General features: G+C 39.4%; 1 protein-coding gene across 3 annotated transcripts in view; it reads left to right on the top strand.

Moving 5' to 3' along the window:
• Positions 1 to 930: 930 nt before the first annotated feature.
• Tigar (TP53 induced glycolysis regulatory phosphatase) overlaps positions 931 to 25,842 on the top strand; it is a 50,952-nt gene continuing 26,040 nt past the window's right edge. For 2 of the 3 annotated variants that reach the window (XR_013423180.1, XR_013423181.1), the window contains exons 1-6: positions 931 to 1,138; positions 7,955 to 7,992; positions 12,632 to 12,753; positions 17,249 to 17,326; positions 21,149 to 21,259; positions 22,094 to 24,009. Coding sequence is in view for 1 of the 3 variants with exons in the window: in XM_078015387.1 (XP_077871513.1) it covers positions 951 to 1,138; positions 7,955 to 7,992; positions 12,632 to 12,753; positions 17,249 to 17,326; positions 21,149 to 21,259; positions 22,094 to 22,525 (969 nt within the window). In the remaining 2 variants the exon portion in view is untranslated. Of the gene's footprint in view, positions 1,139 to 7,954; positions 7,993 to 12,631; positions 12,754 to 17,248; positions 17,327 to 21,148; positions 21,260 to 22,093; positions 25,141 to 25,842 lie in introns of those variants that run through there. The other variant, XM_078015387.1, reaches the window with a different exon arrangement.

Below are 25,842 nucleotides of genomic sequence, written 5' to 3'. Positions count from 1 at the left end.
TAGTCCTATGTTCTTTTTAATCTCATGTTCTTAAATATAATTGAGGATTTGAGATAAATGCATTACCAAATATATTTATTTATGTAAAAATGCATGAAAGCTAACATTAAGTTTTACCTGTGTCATGGCCAGGTACTGTTATCCCAGTTTACCTGTCATATGGCTGAGGGCTAGTGAGGTTCAGTAATTCATCAAGATTCTGAACATTAGAAATTATTCACCTGATATTTATTATAAAGGGAAGAAAGACTTATACAAGACCACTGTAAAAAAGATCAAGACTATTACAATAGAGGAGACAAACTGACTTCAAGTCTGAAAACAACAGAGGAGATTTACAGCCAGGGCAGGATGTAAGGGATGCGGGAGGAGATGGAAAACCATTAAAGAGGAACTTAGTAAGGTAATGAAGGGTGAGCAGAAAGAGGAACTTGATTGAATATCAAGGGTAAGGGAACTCTGAAAAACTGGCTTAGCAGGATTCTTTGGTAAAACAGGGCTCGGCAGGAATTGAACTCAGAAAGAGGGCCAAGACTGGTCAAGGAAGAATTAGGAATGAAACTGAGTGCGTTTCAATCTGAACACTTTGCTGACCTTCCTACCCCAATATTAGGGATTAACAGCTTAAACCTCAGAAGATGCAATTTGGCTCTGTACATCGTGAGGTATTCACCACATTGCCCAGCCGTAAGATTACTGGTTGCATCCCAGCCTCCAATCTGATCAACCAAAAATCACAGCCTTTCATATCTCTGTCCCGAGTCTGCAGGCGGCAAGCAAACCAAGAATCCCACAGCCTTATCTGAGGGCGGGGCCCTCACGCACCTGCCGCGCGCCAATCACAGACCCGCGCGCAGGAGCGCAAGCGCCACAGCCGTGGGCGGGGTCTCACCACTCCCCAGTCTCCACAGACCTGTAGGTCTCCTGCCGCTCTGATTGGCCTTCTGGGGATGACGCAAGAGGCCGCCTCCGCCTATGGTTGCGGAGCCGGCAGCCGGTCGAGTGGCGGAAGTGGTGTGAGCGAGGTGATCCCGCAGTGCAGGAGCCGCGCGGGGCTGGGACGCAGAGCTGAGGCCACTGCTTCACCTCCCCCCGACCACGTGAGGATGACGCGCTTCGCCCTGACCGTTGTCCGGCAGTGAGTACTGCTCTTGCAGGGGGCCTTTCTTTCCCTTCCCATCGAGTGTTTTGGAGTGGGCGGTAGGAGCATGGATCTGTCATCTCTTGTCCCTGCCGGCTCAGCCCTTGGAGGGATGACTTGGAAGGGAATGTTTCCAGGCTCTTTCGTCTGGGTCATCCCATTTCGACCCCTCTGATCGCAACCATCCGAGTGCTGAAGGCAGGTCTTAAATATCATCACTCCGGTGTTTCACGTGAGAAAGCAGTTGTAGCTGAGTAAACGATTACGGTTCTCTTAGTGGCAGAACTAAAACTGAAGAAAGACAACCCTGTCTCTCGGCTTCTGTGCAGTTTTTGCTCCCCAGCAGATTTTTAAAGAGTTTGCAGAATTTCCCTTCCGTGGCTGATATTTTTAATGCCCTCTGCCTTTGGTTACTGCCTCTCTCCCACTCTGCTGATCCTCTTGGTTTACCAGAGCAGTCAGCTCCACGGGCATGTATTTCCGATTTATTTCCTTCCTCTCCAGAGATTACAGTTCTGAGAAAAAAAAAAAAAAAAAAAGAGGGCCTTAGCCTCTTGGCAGACCGCCATCACCCAGAATAAATATTTTTATCATAACAGATTGCATGGAGCTAAATCTGTTATTGTCTCTTTTTTCCTTCTCAGCACCTATTTGCCGAGTGTTCATGGGACGTGTAATTCAGTGCAGTTAAAGAGCAGAAAATTTTCAAGTAAAATAGTTGGGTTGGAATCTGCCTCCAGGACAGAGCCCTGAAGCCTGAGCCTCTGATAACCAGTTTCCTGATATGCAAAATGGGAATAGTGATAGTACCTATTGCAGTGGGTTATTGTGAGGATTAAATGGGGAAAGGTAAAGTGTATGGCATAAGTTAGGGGAAGAAAACATCTAAGAATTAAATAAGTTGTATAAGGACAGCTCCAACAAAGTGCAATTGGTTCTCAACAGTACATGTATAGTTTATCAGACGAGCATTTTGAGTAAATTCTATGTGCCAGTGGAGGGAATTACAGGGATAATAAGATACTGTTTCTGCCTTCATGGAGCTCATAAAGAAAGAACTCTTATAGGATTTAATTTTGTCAACCCTACTTTAACTGAGGTCTTTTTCTCTCCCATTCTTCCCTTATAGGAAGATAATCTTGGGAATCATCTGAAGTTGTCTTTTGAGGACTCATAAAATTTTAATGTTTCCCTATCACCCTACCCCACATCCCCATTTTAGAAAGCTTTAGGGGATTCTTGACTTTCTTGAGGTCATACTAAATTGGTTAGCAAAACTGGAACTAGATCCCTGATTACTAATGCCACTTTTTTGTTTGTTTTCCCAACATAGGAGTGCTTTCTGGATCCAGCCAGAACAGTGTCAATCAAATGATTGAAAATTTAGAAATTAGGAAGTCTGAGTTAAGGCACCCCTTGAAAAGTAAGGTGATCCCTGTTTAGATTCTTAATAGACAAAGTTTTATGAATGTGTATTTCATTCCCTTCCTTCTGTTTAAAAAGGCCTTCATTAAAAAGGCCTTCATAGGAAATCACTTAAAAATCGTCTCAATAAAATTATTAGGTGTCAAGCACAGGTGTAATTAGAATCTGACAGTCTTGAGGTCTGACATCCTCAATTTGCAGGTGAGAAAAATGAGGCAGAGAGGCCATGTAACTTGCTTAAATTCATGTGGCAAGTTGGGTAGCTAGGATTCAAACCAAAACAACTTACCCATTGTGTTCTGCCTTTTTTATTATTATTGTGTTAAGTCCTAGTATTTGAAGATTACTTGAGTATCACTGGCCATGTCTGAGTCTCTTCCCCTGCCCATAAGATAGTTGTGATGAGAATAAATTTTGATCTATTTTAAACTTAGGAAAATGGAAAAAAAAAAAAAAAGGTGTTGGAATAATCAGGAGGGCTGTGATTAACTGCTTTATTATCAGAGCCATTCCGTCCCTTTTCTTTTTTTTTAATATTTATTTTCCAGTTATAGGTGGACACAATATCTATTTTGTTTTTATGTGGTGCTGAGGATCAAACCCAGTGCCTCATGCATGCTAGGCGAGTACTCTACACTGAGCCACAATCCCAGGCCCTCCATCCCTTTTCTTGCCTTGAGAGTTCTTAGAGAAAAAAAAAAAAAAAAAAAACAAGGTAAAAAATAAACCAAAACACAAAACCAACTGGTGGTTCTTTCAGGAAAAGAAATTATTTCAAATTTGATAATCAACATAGTTAAATATAATGGTTTGTTAAAGAGTTGAATAATTTTATAGAACTTTATGATGTATAATATATAACTATATAATTTTTATAATGCAAGGAAATTTTAAAGCAACTAAATCCACCATGAATTTTGTTCTGTTACTATATGTGTGTTTATCTTTCTTCATTTTACTTTGAAGTGAAAGGACCAGTGTGTATCATTTTTGGAAGAGAATGCTCAAGATTCCCAACTTTGAATCTACCATTATTATCAAACTGTAATTTCTCATGACAGCACAGCATTGTTGAAAACTCCAACAGATGTAGGTTGGCATTATCACCTACCTCCTGATAGGTGACAAACAGTTGAGTGGTGGGATCATGCGGTACATGAGGATAGTGGGATAATTCTATAAACTGGATCCATTATGCTTTCCCTGACCCCCACATGGTTTTTGTTTTTTTGTGTTTTTTTGTTTTGTACTGGGGATTGAACTCAGATGTGCTTAACCACTGAGCCATATCCCCAGGGTTTTGAGACAGGGCCTTGCTGAGGCTGGATTTGAACTCATGATCCTCTTGCCTCAGCCTCCTGAGCCATTGGGATTAAGTCACACACCACCTCACCCAGTTCATGTGTTTTGTTTTGTTTTTAAAGGCAATTTACCTGTAATCCTGCCTGGTTTAAATCAACAGAATATGTTATGTTCCTCAGCCAACAATCTGTTATATGCAGAAGGGTGGCTCCAAAATGCCAAAAAGAACGCAAGTTACCCTGAAAAGGGGTGGGGGTTGTGTGACCCTTATACAGACTAGATTCTAAAACTGGAATTCCCCCTAGCCACAGAATCTGTAAGAACAAATTCCAATTAGAACTAGTCAGCAGGGGTCAAAGTAATCAGAGTTGCCTTGATTCTTTATCCTGTGCAGAGAAATCTGATGCAAATGTGATATCAAGTAAAAGTCAAGAGATGGACTTTGGGCGGGACTCAGGAAATTTCCCTGGGACCCACAGTAAAATTGGAGGGCAGAAGGAGCATGCTGTCCTTCCCCTCTCTGAGAGGACCCACTTCCTATCTTGAGAGTGTCCCCTTTTCCTGTTCTTTCTAACAAACTCCTACCTGTTTCTCTGAGCAACATTCTGATATGTTTCTGGCATGATCAGAAGAACCGGTGAGAGAAGAGGGCTGTGGCTGCCTCATCCCTGCAGTTGGCCCTTGCTCTGGAACACCCGACACAAGGCTGTTGAAGGCCCTGGTTCCTTGAACTGTTTTTTGTTGCTGTTTGCAGTCAGTCACTTGCAAGCCATCATTTCACTTCCAACTGACTTATAAAACTTTTTTTTTTATAAAGTATATTTAATTTTACACTTGATGACCTAAAGATGATCAGTTAGTAAAGCTGTGCATAGCCAAACTGCCCTTTCTTATTCTACTTCTGTCAGCAGTTACTTTTTGTTAAATGTTAGTCGTTGTTTTAGACATTAAAAAAGCAAAGCAGTATTAAATTATCTGCAATTTAATATTTTTATAAAGATATATGTAATTGCTATATTACTGTGATATTGGTTCCTAGGTATTGGGGTGGTCAACTGAGGGGAGCCTTTACAACCAGGATGCTCTATATATAAACAATAAATGTATCATGAGTTGGCTATTTTACAAGTGGTTTTTTTTTTTTTTTTTTGTATCGGAAATTGAACCCAGGGTTGCTTAACCTTTGAGCCACATCCCCAGCCCTATTTATATTTTATTTTGAGACAGGATCTTGCTAAGTTGCTAAGGGCCTCGCTGAGTTGCTTAGGGTCTTGCTAAGTTGCTGATACTGGCTTTGAACTAATGATCACCCTGCCTCAACTGTCCAAGTTGCTGATATTAAAGGCATGTACCCTGCGCCTGGCCTTATGAGTGTTTTTCCACTCAAACCGTCTAGTGAAATTCCCTATATTACTAACCTTTGAAATCTTCTATTTGCAAATGAATTAATTGTAAAGGAATTAAGCTGTATTCATGAGTAAATATCAGAAGGTTTTATATTTCCATGTACAATAAAGCATATTTATTCTGAAAATGTATACTAATGAGTATATACTAATTTCTCATGATTTGTCTCTCTGGTATGGCAAACTGAGTATTATCTGTTGGATTTGAATCCCTCAAGAGGACATAATGGGGAAATTAAGCTTTATATGATTTCTAAAGAAATTCCACAGAATATAAATCTGGACTAAAAAAAAAAAAACCTTTAAGTGAAAAACAGTATGATAAACTACAAAATGAATGATGCATATTTGTGGGCCTATAAATGGCTCGTCATAAGACTTCACTTCTTGGCATAAGTCTTTAGATTCCTGCAGAGTTGGGTGTTGTATTTTGGAAGTGGATCACACTGCAGTTTTGAAAATGAGTGGTGTTATTCTTGACTCCTTCAAAATATATCCCTCTGACCTTTCAGCTGCCGCCTCTTCTCTGCCTCTGTCGTAAGCCAAGCTTTGGTTAAGGAAAATGGATTAATAGTTAAAACTATTTTACCCATCTAGTTTCCACTCCCCAAACTAATTTTAAACACTTGCTTCAAGGATTTATGTAATCTTGGTAAAGCTAATAAAAGCTCTAAATTTAATAAAAGTTTTAGGGAAAATGCAACTTTTGGATTCCTACTGTGTAATATTTATAAAGTGGTTTGAAGGCAAAAATACCCAACACAAGTTAAAAGCAAAAGCCAGTGATTATAATAATACAGTTAGTTCTGTAGCAGTCTTTATTGACAAATAGCTAAAAGAAGTCCCGCATTACATCACAGCTATTTTTCTCCTTTTGCCAAAATCATTAGATGGTGGGAAGTGCCTTTACAAAACTATCAAATTACTGGTGTTTCATTTTTGGTAACTTTAGCAGCAGTTCTTTTATTCTTCATCTCAGCAAGATTATGAGGTTGAGATACAAAGTGAATCTAATGCGTAACACCATTTTCTAGGTGAGAGATGACAGAGTTCCTCAAACTTGCCCTGGATGCTTCTGATCCATCTGCAGGGTAGAGGTTAATTTTCACTTTTGTGTCCATTAGGATTCCAAATGAATTCTGGGTAATAATGATGAATTAGTACTATTTGTTTTGCCAACGCGTAAATAGTTCTATGTATAGTAATTTCATTTATCATACTTTTATTTGTAAGCTAATAAATAAACATTTTTAGAAATTAAAACAATTCTCCCTGTTGTTCTTTCCCCACCCATAGATGACTGTTTCTTAGTTTCTTTTCTTTTTTTTTTTTTTTTTAAAGAGAGAGTGAGAGAGAATTTTTAATATTTATTTTTTAGTTCTCGGCGGACACAACATTTTTGTTGGTATGTGGTGGTGAGGATCGAACCCGGGCCGCACGCATGGCAGGCAAGCGCGCTACCGCTTGAGCCACATCCCCAGCCTGTTTCTTAGTTTCATTGTGTATCCTTCCAGTGTTTCTTGTGCAGATCCAAATATTATTTCCCTCCTTCCTAAAAAGGTGATGTTCTTTTTATTTTATTCTATACCATGATTTTTCTATTTTAATTAGTATCTTTACGTAAGTCTCTCTCTCAAAGACACTGCTTGCTACACATTATTCCATTAGGTAGATATATCACTATTTATTTGTTAATGAAACCATTAATAAATGGTTATATGAGCTATGGTTAGGGAAACCAACTTCTTGTCAGTGGAATATTTACAATCTTTTCTATTAGAAATAATTTTAATATGAGTGAATGCAGGTATTCCTAGCAATAGGGCTGTGGTTTAATAAGCCCGCCAGTTAATTCTGATGAGGCTCAAGTGAGATCCATTGCTCCAGGCAGCCATTGATCACAATGGTCAGGAGTCTATGCAGAGACTCAGTCTGTATTCCTAGTCATGGCTCAAGAAACATTTGATTAAAGCACAAGAGTTTTAACTGAATTCTCCTTTTTACTTACTTGAGGATTGCTTTTATTGGTCTACCCTGTCATCTGGACTTGCCCATGTATTCCCCTCTCCTCTTTCCTCTCCAACCTCCATTTCCCCAGTTACCTGGTGACCAATTTTTCTAGTCCTCTCACCCTTCTCATTGTTTCAAGGCTGTTTGGATTTGTTTTGTTTTTTTAACTCCTAAAATTGTAGTGTCCAAGCCTCAGTTCAGTGTGCTGTGGTTTGCAGGATAGTGTTCAGTACTACAAAATGTTCCTTCTTTCCCATTCCATTCCAATGCCCTTTCCCTTGCTCAGTTCAAGGTCAGCAATATAAGGACTGATCTTCATGTTTTGGTTCTGCCTTTGAAAGTAATTTTGAGTAATATAATAATTATTTTGACAAGATTATTTAACAAAAATAATGTATGCACATATATAAATATTTTAAAAATAGCATTATACTCTTGCAGTTTATTTAAGATTGATTCCTAATCTATACATTTTAATTTGGGGTAGTTTGAAATTTTGAGCTCATCACTAGAGCTATAGAATGAATTGCATTTTTATAGGTTTAATTATGAAGTGTGTTATGATTCAGATGATCTTTATGAATATCATTACCCTTCATAGCTAGTTTTCTTCTTTTCAAAAATGACATAACTTGATATTAAAGTTTTTTCCTCCCTCTTTCTATTTTAGTGGGGAAACAAGATTGAACAAAGAGAAAGTACTTCAAGGTTGGTATAATCTGGTTGTTATTCTAAATCTCTGCTTTAGTGTTAAAGTGATATGCAAATTAATCGGATTCAGTGGGTAGGGTAATCTGGGGGCAGCACTGTACTGGGATTGGCTTAGATTGAGATTTCAGAAATAAAGTCTATAACAGCCACAGAATATGGTCAGAGCAACTGGTAACCAAGAGGAATAAATCTCTTGACTGAACTAAATGGACACAACAGCTCTTCAGCTGGGTGTAGTGATGCAGGCCTGTAATCCCAGTGATTTGGGAGGCTGAAGCAGGAGGATCGTAAATTCAAGGGTACCCTCAGCAATTTAGTGAGGCCCTGAGCAACTTAGTGAGACCCTGTCTCAAAAAATAAAAAGGGCTGGGGACAGCTCAGTGGTAAAGTACCCCTGAGTTCAAGCCTTAGCATCACCACCACCACCAACAAAAAAACCCAGAAACCACTTCTCCAAATTGCTCTTTACATTCAGCTTCTAAGAGGCCTAGTCAGCTGATTAGAAAGTTATATTGGTTCTAGATGCCTTAAAATGTAACTGTCTAGATTTAAAATGGTTCCTATTTGGAAATGTGACGTTTTCTGGCTGGTGTTAATGGTATTTTCTAGCTCAGATATTTTAGATTTAATTCTCATGTGTGCTCATTACTTTATTCTGAACTGATTCTTCCTCTTGAGTTCTGTTAGTATGGACCCCAAGTTTTTAGTTGTCCTGTGATCTAGCTCAGCTTTTTAGAGAATATCCTGAGTGAACTTTCAGGTAGAACTGCTATTTCTGTGCTGTGATTATAAAAGCATTTAGTTTTGTTTGAAGGGTAGTGACCTGGGGTTAATGTAAACTGGTTTTCATTCCCAGGGTGCTTAACTCCCTTTTCTGGAGACTAACTAGTCTGACACTTAAATGAACCTGCTTTTGAGTGACTTGTACTCCACGACCCGACCCGGAGTTATTCTCTGGCTTTGATCGGTTGCCACCGCCTTGTCCTTTAGTACTGCTCCTTTGTCTTACTTCATTAGAAGCTGACCATGGAATGTGAATAAAGTCTTTTGTGTTCACATTCATTTTTTAGTTTATTCTTTTTTTTTTAATTCTCCCAACTTAGTTGGATGCTTAGTTCTTTAAAAAATATACATAATCTTTTTAGCTGGTAATAGTCTATTTGCCTTTATTCTGGTTACTGATATGTTTGAACATCTTTCCTTTGTTGTTCTTTTCTTCCTTCTTTTTGTAGTCTTCCTCTTTATTCTTACTGGCTTTTATATCTTAAGTCCTTATTTCTCAGGCTGGTCTTACCTTCCCTACTGGTTCCACCATTTCTGGTCTTTTAATGATTGCCTTTAGATTTTCCCATTCATACTCGTTTTAGTCAGTTTATGACGATGGACTGGGCAGGTGAAACCACACGTTTATTTCCTCACAGCTGTGGAGGCCAAGTCCAAGATCAAGGTCTTCCCAGTCTGCTTCCTGGTTTGCAGACTTCTATCTTTTGGTTGCATCCTCCCACGACTAAGAACAGACAGTAAGAGCTCTTGTGCCTGAGCATGCTTTTGTTCTCTCTTTTTTCCTCTGTACTAGGGCATTCTACCACTGAGTTCATTCCCAGCCCTTTTTATTTGAGACAGCATCTTGCAAGGTTCCTGAGGCAGGTATCCACCTTGTGATCCTCCTGCCTCAGCCTCCTGAAGAATAATATTATTAATGTCCCCTCTCGAAAAATACAGGAACTTATGTTATCATTGTCTGTCATCTTAGTCTTTTTTTTTTTTAAAACCACTTGATGTGGACATTATTGCCTCCACTTGTCATTCAGGCAGTATTTGCTAGCTTTGCTGCTCATCACTTCTTTTGCATCTCAGACCTTCTTTCCAGAATTATGTTTTCTGAAAGGTTCTCCGGTGTGTGTGGCTAGGCTGATGGTAAAGGTGATCTTAGTGCATACAGTTTTGGTTGGACGGTTCTTCAACACTTGGAAGATGTTAATCTCTTCTTATTTGGGCTTTCATTGTTCCTGTGAGGAAGTCCTGGCCCATCAAGTGGTGGTCCACATTTACATCTTTCTCTATAACTATTCTGAAAATCTTTGCTTTGGTTTATGTAGGAGGGTGTTTTTTTTTTTTTAATTATTCTATTTGATATGCATTGTGTTTCCTTTATCTATACATGGGTGTCTTCTCTCATTTTTGGAAAACTTGGCCATTATCTCTTTTTTTTTTTGAGAGTGAGAGAGAATTTTTAATATTTATTTTTTTAGTTTTCGGCAGACACAACATCTTTGTTTGTATGTGGTGCTGAGGATGGAACCCCGGGCCGCACGCATACCAGGCGAGCGTGCTACCGCTACCACATCCCCAGCCCCAGCCATTATCTCTTTATGTTTATTTTCTCTGTTTTCCATTTTACATGTTTATTTTCTCATTTTCTACCTCCAAAGATTTCATCTCTGAAAGATGGAATCTTTGGAGGTGATTAGGTCATGAGGGTGCAGCCCTTGTGGGCAGGATTATAAAAAGGGGGCCCTGAAGAGCTCTTACACCTTCTTTTGCCATTTGAGCACATAAGGGGATAAGTCAGCACTCTGTACCCTGGAAGAGGCCTTCACCAGAACCCAGCCATGCTGACACCCTAATGGTGAACTTCCAGCCTCCAGCACTGTGAGACATGAATGTTTGTTGTTTATAAGCCATCTAATCTATGGTATTTTGTTACAGTAGCCTGAACTAAACAATGCATGTGGGAAATTCTCATTCTTTCCCGTTCATCACCAGAATATACACATTCCTTCTCCTTGTATCTGTGCTGCATTCTGGGTAGTATGTGCAGCTCTGTCTTGGAGTTCATTACACCTCCCCTCAACCACATCGCTCAATCCACTGAGGGATTTTTTTTTTTCTTTTCTTAGCATTCTGTTTTTCCTTATTAAAGATTTATTTTATCTTTTAGAAAGCTATCTGGTTGTTTTTAATGCTTTCTGTTAATTGCTTATCTTTCTGAATCTGTCTTTATGGTAGGGAACAGACAGATGTGAGCAGTGGAAACATGAGGTTAAGGAAATAATTCTATAAAATGAGTCTCCTGTGCTGACTCTCATGTGGTTTCTTTTTTAAAAAAACAATTTGCCTGCAGCCCTGCCTGGCATAACAACCTGTTATCTGTAGGAGAAATGCAGGCCTAAAATGCCAATAAAAACATTAGTTATCCTATAAGGGGGGGAATTTTGTGACCCTTCCACAGACCCATCCCAGAACTCTGAAAGGTAAGGATAATTCCCCTAACCATAACATCTCTAAGAACAAGTTCCAATTAGAACCGCTCAGCACAGGACAAACCAACCTAGAGTTCCCATGTACAGAGAAAACTTGAAAGTCTGCTGTCATCCTGCTGTCTGTCAGTCGAAAGTCAAGAGGTGGACCTGGGTGGTCTTTCTGGAAACTTCTCTGGGACCCCCAATATAATCAGAGGGTAGGAGAGGCATGCCATCCTTCTCCTGAGAGGACCCGCTCTCTCCCTTTTCCTATCCCTTCTAATAAATTCATGCCTGTTACTCTGAGCAACACATCTGAAATCTTTCTGGTATGACCAGGAATATTCTGCCTATAACATTTATGTCTTATTCATAATTAATTTCATAGCTTTTCTTTGCTGATTTCAGTGTGTGAATTCTTAGTGATTCTAAATCTGTTCTTTTTTTCTGCTGACTCTCATTCATTATTATGACTCTCATTCATTCATTATGGATTATTTTCTTGTGTATGTGTTGAATCTTTGGCTGAACTATTATTTGCTCTAAAATTAGTGGAGAGCTTGTTATCCTCTGTTGTGAGTGGTTTGTTCTGAGCAGGATTTGCATTTGACTATTGGCCTGAGATGACAGTAGCCTCCTTCCAGGACCCCTTGCTTCAGTGCCGTTTGGTCCTCCCACCTTGCTGTCCCATGAGCAGGCCTCCTCCAGAAACCCTTCCAGCCTGAGCTGATGTTGCAGCAACTCCAAATTTCCATATCACTTTTCACATTTCAGCCCAGGGGTCTTTGATGGCTTGGCTTCGTCCCTTGGGGATTTCCTTGCATTCTGTGAGCCCACTCATGCCAAGCATACATTGCTTCATTATTCTGTAGTAATAAGTCCCTTCACAGTGTCCGATCTGCTTTTTCTCCTGGAGGAAGGAAGTAGGTTTTACAGTTGTTTTTTTTGTTTTTTTTAAACAAAAAAGAAAGGGAAGGGGGCAGGGAAGAAGAAGTACCATCATTATAATATTGAACATTTGGACAATGGGAGATATAGAAGGCAAAACTCTTATGGTAATGATAGCAGCACATGTAGGGTCAGAGCCACCATTTACAAAATGCAACTAATGAGGACATGGGCAAACACAAAAGAGGGAAGAGCTAAAACTGAGATGTTCTTAGCATCACCTTATTCCCAGCAGGCAAACAACTCTTTGGAAAACATTTGAATCTGAGTCTTGATAGAATCAGCTTAACTTCACAGTAGGTACTGTCGGCTCTCTGAAAAGTCATGTGAAAAAGTGCTCGAGGAAACCTTTCATTAAAATAGAGATAGGCACAGTTTCTGTTCTCTTATATGTGGCTTTATCTGTATCCCTCAGTTATGTTTTTGAATGCTTTGTTTCACCACAGGACAAGGAATAGATGAACCTCTTTCAGAGACTGGATTTAAACAAGCGGCTGCTGCTGGTAGATTTATGAGTAAAGTGAGGTTTACTCACGCTTTCTCCAGCGACCTCACACGGGCAAAGCAGGTGAGTGTAGGGTGAGGGTTTAGAAGTCCCAAGTCTCAACAAGTGTATAAGCTTGAAAGATCTGCCATCAGAGCCCACAGGGAATTAAATCACATAGACAGCACCTCCTCCCCACTCTCATCGCTATGTGAACTCTTTTCTTTTCTTCTCGTTGAACTTAGTTTTTTGTTTTTTGAATATTTAAGTTAGAGTAGCTTTGGAAAAAAAATGCTTAACAAAAAATAAAAATAAGGTATCAGGAAAAATCCAGGAGAAATGACAGGCAGGAGATCAACCCACAGTCACATCAGATAATAGAAAGGCCAGCAGAGTAAAAAAAAACATTCTGATTCCATAAAGAAATATGTGACGTGATGTAAATGTCTTTAGAGAACAGATCTCTATAAAAATGACACACAGATTTTATTAAAAAGAACCAAATCAACTTGTTAAACTCAATGGAAGGAGACTTTTGTGACTAACTATGAGGGAATAATAGGATTGGAATTTACCTCCCTGTGTAAACAACTAGAAAACTCAACAATAAGTGCAAAATCTCGGCGAGGCTGGGGTTGCAGCTCAATGGAAGACTGCTTGCCTAGCACATGCGCGGCACTGAGTTTGATCCTCAGTACTGCATATGAATAAATAAATAAAGGTATTGTGCCCATCTACAACTAAAAAAAGTATATGTTATTTTATATATATGTATATATTATATACATGTATTACACTTATTTATAATTTTCTTCCAATCTGTAGTTTGCCTTTTCATTTTACAAATGGTACTTGCAAAGAACAGACAACTTTTACTCGAATAAAATCCAGTAAGCGAGACCTTGGACTTCAGGCACATCATGGCTCTGAGATGCCTAGATGAGGTGGAACAAATAAGCTGAGCCCCAGGATTGTCCAAAGTCATTTCCAGACTCTGGTAGGGGGCACAAAATAGAGCTCGGTGGTCCCCGTGATTTGAGGAAGGAAATCGTGGAATTTGGGGATATTAAGGTGACTAAAATTTGAGGTTCAGAGAAGTAGAAGAGCTAGACAGAGAAAGAACTCTAGAAGTATACATAGCAGTCTGCTTAAATATGTCAAAATACGTTCTTCTGTCATGGATAACTAAAATGAACAAATTTTTAAAAATTCAAAAAGAAACTCTTTGGTGGACTGTTTTCTGCATATGCGTAGAATGACACTGCATGAGAACAAGCAAGACACAGCTGCAGAGGAGGGACTGGTTCCTGGGGAGGGAAAAGTGGAGCGATTCCTGGAGCTCACAGAGGGTGGGGAAGCACGTGAGTCCCCACCAGTCAGCGTGCAGGGATTTTGTGGAATACACAGGGCACGCAGTAGTCACTCCAGAATGAATACTTCCTAGCAGTGAATAAGGAAGAAAAATGAGGAGAGAAATAGAAGATAAAAACCAAAAATCTTAAAAAGGAACCAGGTTGAGCTATATATGTGTAATATGAATTGTAAGGCGTTCTGCTGTCGTATATAGCAAATTAGAATTTAAAAAAAGAACCAGATTGATCTAGAGATGAAAAATATGATGTCCTGAAATAAAAGTGTCATAAGATGGAATAACAGGGTAGGCACTGTAGAAGAGGGCATTGAACATGAAGACTTAGCAATAGAACATTCTGAATTTACTATGGAGCAGAAAGAAAGAAAGAATAAAATAGGAAGATAACCAGTCTCAGCGAAGTATAGAACAGTGTCAGACAATCCAACACACATGTTGGTTGGGAGTCCTGAGAGGAAAATGGGGAAAAGGAGGTAGGAGTGAGTACAGGATTTTTTAGAAATATATTCTGAAGGTATAAAGATTGAAAATACTTTGAAAACTAAAAAGAAGACTTTTTTTTTTTTTTTTTTCCTCAAGCAAAATTGGAGAGGCCAAAAACAGAGCCACCCTTATATAGTCAATTATTGGTTTATGTTTTTGGTCAGAAGGATTTTGACAAAGGTCCTATAGTAATTGATTAGATAAGGATTAAGGATAGTCTTTTCAATAATGGTGCTGACACAACAAACATGAACATCAACCCTTACCTTGTACCACACACAAAAACTAATTTGAAATTGATTATATAAACTGGATTTTATTCGAGTAAAAGTTGTCTGTTCTTTGCAAGTACCATTTGTAAAATGAAAAGGCAAGCCACAGATTGGAAGAAAATGTACATATATATATGACACTGTGTGCATATGAATTCTTTCTACTCAGTAATTAGACAAACTTTAAAAGAGGCAAAAGATTTTAATTAGAACAGGAACTTCATAAAAGAAGATGCATGCAAAGACAATAAAATGATACAAATGAAAAGATGCTCGGCATCCTCAATCATCACATAAATGCAAATTAAAACCTCACTGAGATACCACTGTACATAATATTTGAATGACTAAAATGTGAAAAGATTGTAGAGTATCTAAAAGTCACATATTGTAGGTGAGAATGTAAAAGAAACCAACTACTTTGGACCATAGTTTAACATATGCTTATTGTTACCTAGCAGATGTCTGCACAAAGACTTGTGTACTATTGTTCAGTAGGACTTTTGTTTGTAGCAGCCATATAATAGACTCTGTGTTTATCAGGAGGTAAATGGACAAATGAACTGTGGTGTGTTCATATAGTGGAATACAACTCGGCACTGAAGGTGGAACACTAGACTTGCATCAACATGGATGAGTCTCTCAAAAACATGCTAAACAAAGGAAACCAGGCACTAAAGAGAACATAATACATGATTCTGTTTATATGAAACTCTGGTAAAAGACTGATGTACAGTTATATAAAGCAATTCAGTGGTTGCTTGGGCCATGGGTGAGAAGGATTTACCGGCATGGGTATGAAGATATATTTTGGGGTGATAAAATTCTTCTGTATTTTAATTTTTGGCACTTAGATGGGTGTATAAATTTGTCAAAACTCAAATGAACTGTAGACTTAAGATAGGTGTATTTTACTGTTGTTAATTAAGTATCGATAAAGTCAATTTAATGCAGGGAATAAGTTAGGAAAAACCTCAGTGAATATACTGAGTTACCGATTACACACAGCTGACATGATTGTTAAGACAGTAAACCTAAGGGTGACATACATGACTGATTTAAGATGTGAGGAACATGATGGGAAGTAGTAATGTCTTTCAAGAGGAGACGTCAGAGAGTAAGGATGAGGCAGTATTCAAAGAGGTCATAGCTGGTCTTACAGAATCATTAAAAGACAGTGGATCTCAGATCCAGAAAGTGAAACCAGTCCCAATTGGTAAATACAAAAGAAATCCACCTCTGTATTCCTCGTAGCCAAGCCAAGATTCCAAAGAATAAGGAAGACAAACATTATTCACTAGTCAAGCAGTTAGGCTGTCTACAGGTCTGTCAATATCAGTAACAGCCTCTTCAGTATGCTGAGAGAGGGCAAGGAGTAACCTAGAGTTTTAAACTTTTTCTAGAAAACAGGTGAAGACCATTCAGACAAACAAACCCTCAAGGCATTTTCAAAAAAATATTGAAAATAATTCTAGAAGGTCCGAGTTTCAGAAAAAGATCAGTGAGCAAAGAAATTGGCAAAAGTATGCAGCATAGATAAATACAAAGAAATACAACATCCACATGACAGTAATGATAATGTCTAACTTACAGGGAGGGGATGAAAACGCAAGGTAGATGTGGACTTAAACTATTTCTATAGTTTTGCAAATACAGTGTTTTATGTCTACTAAAACTAGCCAGATAAACTGAAAGAAGGAAACATGGACACAAATGAGCAAAATTAAAAGATAAACAGCCACAGGAGTAACACACCCATGTTACACACAGGTGAGTGATGACCCAGAATCTTAGCAGAGAACTGTAAACAGTAAATTTTAAACAAAAGTTCAAATTCTTGAACCAAAAATAGCACTGCAGTTGAGAGTGTGGATGTTAAATAGCAGTTTAGACACTTGAGTGGAGATTTAGGAAATGAAACAGGTTAGCCAACCTTTTCTATAAGGAGCCACGTGATATATACTTTAGATCTTGTGGGCTCTGAGCTCTCTGTCACAACTGTTCACCCCCTACTGTTGGAGTGTAAAAGCAGCCAGAGACTATACTTATGTGGAACTTGTGTCTGTGTTCCAATAAAACTTTATTTACAAAGCAGCTGACAGTTTGGATTTGGCTTGTGGGCTAAAGTTTGCTAACATGTGAACTAAGAGATAGTTTAGCAGAAAATACCAGCGTCAGTCATGGAGAGACAAAAGGAGGAGCAGAACAGAAGGGGGACCATTTGTTATTGTTGGTTGGTTTTTTGCGTTGCTAGGGAAGGAACCCTGTGCATGCTAGCAAGTTCTGTACCACTAGGGACATCCCCAGCCCAAAAGGCAGCATTTACACAGGAAATTTATTGCTTGTTCTTTGGTCTTATTATATTTTTTAATTAATGAAAGTGTCATATATTGTGTTGACGTTTCATAGTGATTAACATTTGTATAAGAAACAGTTGTGTTTTGCTTTGCAGACCATGCATGGGATTTTGAAGCACAACCTGTTTTGCAAAGACGTGACAGTACAATATGATTCAAGACTTCGAGAAAGGGTAAGTGACTTATTTATTGTGTATGCCAAATTTTCATTGCTGTGACAAATACCTGAGAAAAACAACATAGAAGAAAGATTTATTTTGGCTTATGATTTCAGAAGTGCCAGTCCATGGTTGGCTGGTTCCATTGCTTGGAACTGAGATGAGTGAGAACATCATACGGAGGAAAGCTGCTCACCTCATGGTAGCCAAGATGGAGAGAGAGGGTGGGGGAGGGGAGGGATAGAGAGAGGAGGGGCCAGGAACAAAATATAGTTCCCAAGGGAAACATAGTCCCCAGTAATCTACTTCCTCCACACAGGCCTACCTGCCTAGCGTCCACAACCTCCCATTCAGTTATCCCTGGATCAATCCACCAATGAGGTCCGAGTCCTCATGAGCCAATCACTTCCCCAAAGCCCCACCTCTTGAACATTGGCACTGGGGATCAGTTCTTAAATTCATGAGCACTGGGGGGACATGCCTGATCCAAACCGCAGTATTTATACATCGTGCTTTATCATAAAATTTCAGCTAGCCACCTCATTTTATAATGGGGCTAAAAATTAAGTGTAGTTCTACTGGGGTCTACTAAATGAGTCACATTCTTTTACATATTCTCATAGTACACGTGTGTGTGTGTGTGTATGTGTGTGTTTTGCTGGGTGTCAAACCCAGGGCCTTGTACATATTAGGCAAGTGCTCTACCACTGAGCCACACACCCAGCCTGTATGTAGCACCTTTTAAATTACTAAAATTTTATGAGATAAGATGGGATAAGCCTCTTGAATCATAAAAGGAGATACTTGTAAGAACTTGAAACAATATAAAAGAGTTTAGAGTAAAAGGTGAAAAGTTCTCACCTCCCAGTCCTACTCTTCCCTTACAGGTATGAATAGATTTTTCTCCTGCCCATTTTGTATGCCAGAAATGGGTCTTCCTGAGGCTGACTTCGCAAAGTCATATAGCAAAGTCATACACTCAAATCATTAGATTTGAATCCAAGTCTCCTAGAGCAGTCTTGATTTTTATTGCGCTCTCTAATACTAACCTGTAAGCCCGTTAGCATCCCTGCCACATCATGAATCTCTTCTTTACCTGGGCAGAAATGTAACAGAATGTGGAGGGCATTTTTAAAGAATGGCTTCCCATAACCTGCATGTGTTCTCTGTAGAGCTACATCGTCAAGGCTGCACAAAGGGCTCAGTCTGTGCCTGAGAACCAGGGCTCAGACTCTTCAAGATGTCCTGACCTCTGAACCCTAAAGCACACCTGTCATCTTACAGTAGGAGAAAGCATCATCAGTGGGCGTGGCCACCTTTCTCACTCTGCTCTGTCCTGGAGTAATTTCATATCCTATGGTTTTAGTTGGTGAAATCCCAATGATTTCCAAATCTGTGATTAGCTGAGATCTCTTACCTGAGCTGCATGTTTACTATCAGACCGCCTACTGTGGTTTCTGGTTTGTATGCTCTGAACCTGTTTTCTGCTCGGTGGGTGTTCTGCCTGTACCCCAGGCTGCTCCTCTTTACCCTATTGGTTGAGCCATTCATTTTTGGCTCTTTGTCTCTTATGCCCCACCACCTACCACAGGCAGTCTTACATGTGTTCTCTGCAAACCCCTGCGGCCATCCTGGAGCAGCTCAGTGTCATCTCCTACCTCAGTCCCTGTGATAGTTGTTCTCTTCTTTCCTGTCTTGCATTCTCTTTTCAAACCTAATCTCCAACTGCAACCTGAATAATCCTTTGCAGAATGGTTCACTAATTCTCTTAAACCTGGGTCCCAAGGTACTGTGTAAACTCATCTGTCACCTCCTTGCCTTCTCTTCCTCCCTGGTACTTCACGTTGTAGTCTCAGAGTACTGGTTGGGCGTTGGCATGGTGCTTGCCACCCGCTTGCATTCTTTCCAAGCACTGCAAATTCATTCAGCTTCATAACCTACTGTGTGAAGACTGAAAAACCTCACGTTTTAATTCACATTTTATAGATGGCAGACATCAAAGCACACAGAAGTCAAGTCTATGCCCCCGATCACATAGCCACCCAGCCCTGCAGTCCATACTCTGGAACGCCGATCACGGGCCTCAGGCTCTTCTCTGAATCACCCAAATGCTTCTGGCAAAAGAGCCAGCCTCATGAACTTCTGGCCTGTGCTCCACTCTGCTCCCCGATCTGCCAGTTTCTACTCACCTGTCAGGCTTTGGCCCTCTGTGATTCCCCCATCCGTAGGAGTCATCTCCACAGGCGTACCTGTGTCCTTCGTTCTCTCCATTGCGCTCCTTGGTCAGCAGCTCACCACACTGTTCTCTGCACAGGCGGGCTCAGCCCTCTGGCCTCAGTCCCAGTTTGCTTCATGGTGGTACTCAGAATACTTAATAAAGGAAGGTTTCCATTCCTCTGAAATCAAAGCAAGTGATAATTCTTACTGATCAACTTTTGTAATAGAGATTGCTTTGTTTATGCCTGGAGACACGAATTTGGCATTGAGGATTGCAAGAATGGCTGACTTCGTAGCAAAACATGCATATATTCTTATAAAATGGTATTTTACTCATGGATTTCTATCTGATGATGGTATGAGGATCTTTTGGCATCATCTGTGCAAACTATAACAGTTGTTTTTCTTTAAATTCATTATTATGCAAGCAACCCATTATCCGTATAAGGAATTAAAAGTGACTTGGGGAGAAATACAGTTAAAATCTATATCACCCCCAGATAAACAGTGAACATTTTTGGTATGTGTATTCCTGATTTTTTTCCCCTTGCTTGTGCATTTTTCTAAATGGAATTCTTTGTATTGCTTTTAAACTAGCATTTCTCATTTATTGTGTACTGACTGCTTTTCAGTGCCTGTAAATGCACCTTGATATAATCACCTAATTAGTGACTTAATGGATATTATGTAATTTATATAACCCAGCAACTACTAATTAGCATCCAGGTTGTGACTAGATTTTCTGCTGATGTAAATAATGTTAAAATAAATATTTTTGCAGTTCATTCTTGGTACACCCATCTAACATACTTCTAGAAATGGACATTGCTGAGTGTGTACTTTTTCTTATATTAACTCTAAATTGCCTAATTTAAATGGCGTTTCAAAAAAGCCACACCAACTTATATTCCCATGAGTGGTCTAGGAGAAAATATTTCCAAGCCACACTTGATGTTGTCAGTTTCTTTAATTTTACAATGCAATAGCTGAAAAATGGTGCCATTTAATTTTTACATTCTTGGGATTCCTAATGAGGTAGTTTCCCCATGTTTCTTGGCCCTTTGATTTCATTTGTGACTTGCATGTCCTGTGCTTGGGCTCAGTCTTCATGCGCCTAGGAAGCTAGCAATCTGGACTTGGATTTTAACTTTGCTGTTGTCTGTGAAAGTGAGGCTATTTGTTTAACCTCCTCGAAACTCGGCTTCCTCCCTTATAAACGTGGAGGAATACTTTTATACCCGCTTCAGAATTCTCTTATTAAGACCAAGTGAGAGTGTGTGGATGGGAGGTGGCCAGCATGGTGCCTTGCATGTGTTCTGTAGCCCAGGAGTCTGAGCCTGACCTTGTATTTATTCAGTGAAGCCCCGCCGTCTACTTAGCTTCAGTGACTTCTTCCATACAACCCTCTTTAGACATAGTGTACCACTCAGGTTTCGGTTGTATTTTCTAAGGCTTCATGGCCTCCTATGATACATTCCTGTTATCAGGAAGAGAGAGGATACTAAAATAATATAGGAAACTAAGCTTATTCATGGAGCCATCTCAATTGGCCAAAAGTCTGAACTGAATTGTTGTCTTGCAAATTCACCTGAGGCACCTTTGTCTGTTGGACCATGACAGAAATATGGGGCTGCAGAAGGCAAGCCTCTAAGTGACCTGAGGAACATGGCCAAAGAAGCTGGGGAAGAATGCCCTTTCTTTACACCTCCCGGAGGAGAGACGTTAGACCAGGTATGTACGTACCACTGACCCGAGTTGCCAAGTTGGGGGACTTAACATTGTCAGAATGGCTGAATCTGACTCACTTGTAAATTAGATGTTTGTGAATTATAGCCAAGCAATTCGAAAGTTGCTTTGTTTATAACACAACTCTATTTCTTTTTTCCTTTTTAAGGCATCTTCTCTTTCTCATTTGCTGCTAAGTTAGCAGCCATTACTGATCATAAATTTAAGGAGACCTATTCTTTTATGGCACATCTAAGAAAAAATTGTTTGTGAAGCAGTAGCGAGCAGCAGTGGTGTTCAGGGGGAATAAGCAAATCACTCAAGGCTCAGGTCATTCTGGACATGAACTCTGGCCACTGCTGCCCAGCAGCTCTTGAGTGAAATCCTCAAGTGCTCACGCTTCTAATAAGTCATCATCTTTGAATTGTGTTATTGTTAATTTTCCCTCTATTTATCTTTGTAATTTTCTGATAAACTCTATTACCTTAGTAAGAGAAAAATTTGTTGTTCCAGCTGAACTGAAGTGCCACATAGTTTCTTGGTGAGCACTGTTTTATGGCTTTCTGTTCACTTGTAGATTTCCTTAACCTAGTGCTCTGAAATCAGGAATTAGAACAATATCCTACTCATCTGTATCCCTGGTTTGCCTCCAGAAATGTGATAGACACTTTCTTGTACCTGTGAAAGCCCCGATTGAATGATTGGAAATATAGATTGAGATTCATCTACTTAGGTGTCCTTACATTGACCCATTAGAAAAGCAGGTGGTTATGTCATATTTATGTTTTCAGGAGATCATTAATGTCCCTTTATTTCACATTTTCTTTCTTTCCTTATAAGGTGGAAATGCGTGGAAAACAGTTTTTTGAATTTCTATGTCAGCTAATCCTGAAAGAAGCAGATCAAAAGCAACAGTTTTCTCCAGGAGCTCCAAGCAACAATCTGGAAACTTCTTTGGCAGAGATATTTCCTTTAGAAACAAACTACAGCTCTGAAGTTAATTCCGACAGTGGCGCTCCAGGATTAGTGGCCAGTGTCTTAGTCGTGAGTCATGGTGCTTACATGAGAAGCCTGTTCGGTTATTTTCTGACTGACCTTAAGTGTTCCTTACCAGCATCTCTGAGAAAATTTGAACTTTCGTCAGTCAGTCCCAATACTGGGATCAGTCTCTTCATCATAAGCTTTGAGAAAGGAAAAGAACCTACACCGAAGTGTGTTTGTATGAACCTACAGGATCATCTAAATGAAGTGACCAAAACACTCTCAGTTTAGATCTGCGTCAAAATTCTAACAGTTTTGAGCTTCTGAAGGGAGTGCCTTTGGCTTACTTTATTTCCGTCCTTTGCTAGTGCTAATTCGGAAATAGTTAAAAATCATATTATAAACTCTTCTGGAATGTCAGCCACATCACACAGTAGTGGAAAGCCATTTAGAATTGACTTATGTTGTTTTGAGTGCAGCCTGCGTTTTCCACCCTGCTTGATCCCATCTCTGAGTGATAAATGGAAGGAACTCAGTGTTGCAAGTTGGGGGATTCACATTCTTGTTATAGAATTTTTTTTCCCCTTTTAAATAATGTTTGTTTGTGTCTTTGTTCTATAATGAAAAAATTAGCCTATTTCATTGATTGATTCTTGGTAAGATAATGAATATTTTTTACTATCACATCCAAGTCTTGAAAGAACTATTTATATTTTCCATTGCATATTTATAGTTACTGTTATATTTTGAAAGAAAAGTTCTTTAAATGGAAAATTCATACCGTTATAAGTCTATATATAAAGTAAAATGATAAAATGACACTAAAATCTTTTACTTAGAAACAAGCTGTTGGATTATTTTTTTTTATTCAAGAGGGCTTGAAATGTAGATGAATGCAGATTACGAGTGCAGAGCAACCTGGGGGAGGAGGTTAAGACATCATTTGACTAAAACATCACAGATGGAAGCTCTGGGCAGAAGGTAAAAGAGCAGTGTGCTCTTTTATCTTGCAAAACACAAAGTCAGTGGAAGCCAAGAAAGTCCCCCAAAGAAGTTTGACTCAGAGAGTAAAGACCACTATCCACTTGCTTCTTCTTTATCCTGTAGGCTGAAGAATTTCCAGTTTGGGGAAGGCTCCAGAGAAAGGGAAGGGAACTATCAACTATGTGGGAACCTCAGAACCTAGAGGGAGCTTCATTGAAAAGCATGGGGCAACTGTGGTTTTTGGTGGAAGGTACAAATGAAGTTACCTCTGCTTTCCACTAGATGGCGCCGGAGGAAAGGAATTTTGACTAACCTAATTTGGACATCAGCTTGGTCCTTCAAAAGTCCTTGTCTAAATGAAGGCAGTGTCTTACATGTAGTTTGCTTTTAATTAATCATGTTGCTGAGTGCCATAAATTTCAGCTTACAAGAGGATGAATGCTAAGCCTCTCAGTTAAGGCTAAGATCACTTTTGGTTGATATCTCCTTTGAATATCATTTAAATCTTTTGTAAAGTTGTATATTTCAGCATTCTCTGTGTGTCCACACTACCATGTTTTCTACCAGGATCGGAAACAGGGCATGGATTTGAGCACTGGAGGAAGAACACTAGAAATAAGTACTTGAAATGATAACCTAAAAGAACTAATAATATCCTCATTCTCACCGACCCCAAATAATTCCTTTCTCTTTTTTTTCCTCCAAAGAAATAAAACATTGAGATGTAAGAAGAGTTTTCTTTAATTAATTCTCACAGTACTGTTCCCCTGCAGAGGCGACCACTGCAGTGAGTGAGTGTCTGTGTTCATCTCTTCTTCTCATGTTCACCCCGTGTCTGCGAGGCAGCAGTATTGTTTGGTGCTTTAGAAATGTACATGAATATCATCGAGCTGTCTGTGTTCTTTATTTTTACCTATTCTGTGTTGGGGCACTCTCTATGTTGATATATATAGACCTAGTTAATTATAACCACTGTACGCTCATGAATAAATATAGCACATGTGGTTTATTATTCTATGAGTGGACATTTAGGTCTCTTCAATATTTCTCCATTGAAACACTGTCACAAGGAAGAATCTTTAGTCTGGCTCCTTGTGCAGAGTGGAAATTGTGCCAGATGTCTCTTCATGGTGGCTGTGCTACTTGTCAATGCCACTGGCAGTACCAAGAATGCCTCCCTTCCATATCTTGTCAATACTCGGTACCACCTAACTGGTTCTTGCTAATCTGATGAGTGAAAAACATTATCTCACTATTTTAATTAAGTTTTTCTGTGATTGTTAATGAGCTTGGGCATTTTTTTTTTTTTTTTCAAATGAATGACAGTTCCGGTCTCCTTGGATTGCTGATCCACTGGTTTATGTTCTTTGCCTGGTTTTCTATTGGCTTCTTCAAGTCAAACCAAAATATCTTGTCCTTTTATGTGTGTGTGTACTTGGATCTTGAAGAAGCCTTCTCCATGATGAAATCATGGAATAATCTTCTTTCTTTTCCCTTATAGTTTTAGAGGGTTTTTGAATGTCAAATTTTAAAATTACCTGGATTTTATTTTTTTTAAAGTATAAAGTATAGATTCAGTTTTATGATGTTTTCCATGTGGGTGAAACAGTTACCCCAGCACATTTTTTTAATATTTATTTTTTAGTTGTAGTTGGACACAAAACTTTATTTTTATGTGGTGGTGAGGATTGAACCTAGGGCCTTGCACTTGCTAGGCAGGCACTCTACCGCTGAGCCACAACCCCAGCCCACCCCAGCGCATTTTTGCAAGTCTGTTCCTAGCCAGGCATGGTGGTGCACCTATTGTCCCCAGTACTCAGGAGGCTGAGGTGGGAGGAACACTTGAGCCCAGGAATTCAAGACTGTGGATAACATAGCAAGACCTCATCTCAAATAAAATAAAATAAATGAATAAAAGTAAAGAGTCTCCTGACCTGTGATTCATCATTGTCACTCCCTTATACATCCATCTGTGCCTCTCTGTGGACACTTCCGTCTTAGCGCTCTGTATTTCCACATCAGTGTCTTGTAGTTTTGCAACTGAATGTCTCACAGGGTGAGTACTTCCTCTTCTTCATTTTTATGGTTGTCTTTGTGTTATCTGTATACCTTTGTTCATATAAATTTTAGAATCAATTGGTTTTCAGAAAATTTGAGTTGCAATTTTTTTTAATCACATGCATTTCTTATCTAGTTATTCAGTAAATATTTTTTGAGTATAGCATGTACATCCTAGGATAGCATAAGAACTCTAGAGCTATTATAAGAACTGTGAATATGAAGCAAGAAGCTCAAAATACAGTCCTCATCTTTGTGGAATTTAGAGTCAAGGAAGACAGCAGTGAGTGCTATGAAGAAAAAAAAGAAAGCTGGGGAATGGAGACTGGAGGGAGATGTGAAGCTTTGTTCAGGATGAACAGGAAGGACTGAGGTGGTACCAGCATATACAGGCAGGGGAGTGAGCTCTAATGATCTCTGGAAGAACCTTCCCACAGACAGCCCAAAGGCCCCAGGAGGAACCATGCTTGGGAGGTTTGCCTGGAAAAGGGAACGGGATGGGAGTGGAAAGCTTGTGTGGGCCTCCCAACTAGGGGCCTGTGCTAAGGTCTTGGGCTCTTACCCAA

The sequence above is a fragment of the Ictidomys tridecemlineatus genome, chromosome 6, assembly GCF_052094955.1.
Source record: "Ictidomys tridecemlineatus isolate mIctTri1 chromosome 6, mIctTri1.hap1, whole genome shotgun sequence".
NCBI lineage: Eukaryota > Metazoa > Chordata > Mammalia > Rodentia > Sciuridae > Ictidomys > Ictidomys tridecemlineatus.
The sequence above is the reverse complement of the archived record's forward strand: the minus strand, read 5'-3'. Positions and strand labels throughout refer to the sequence as shown.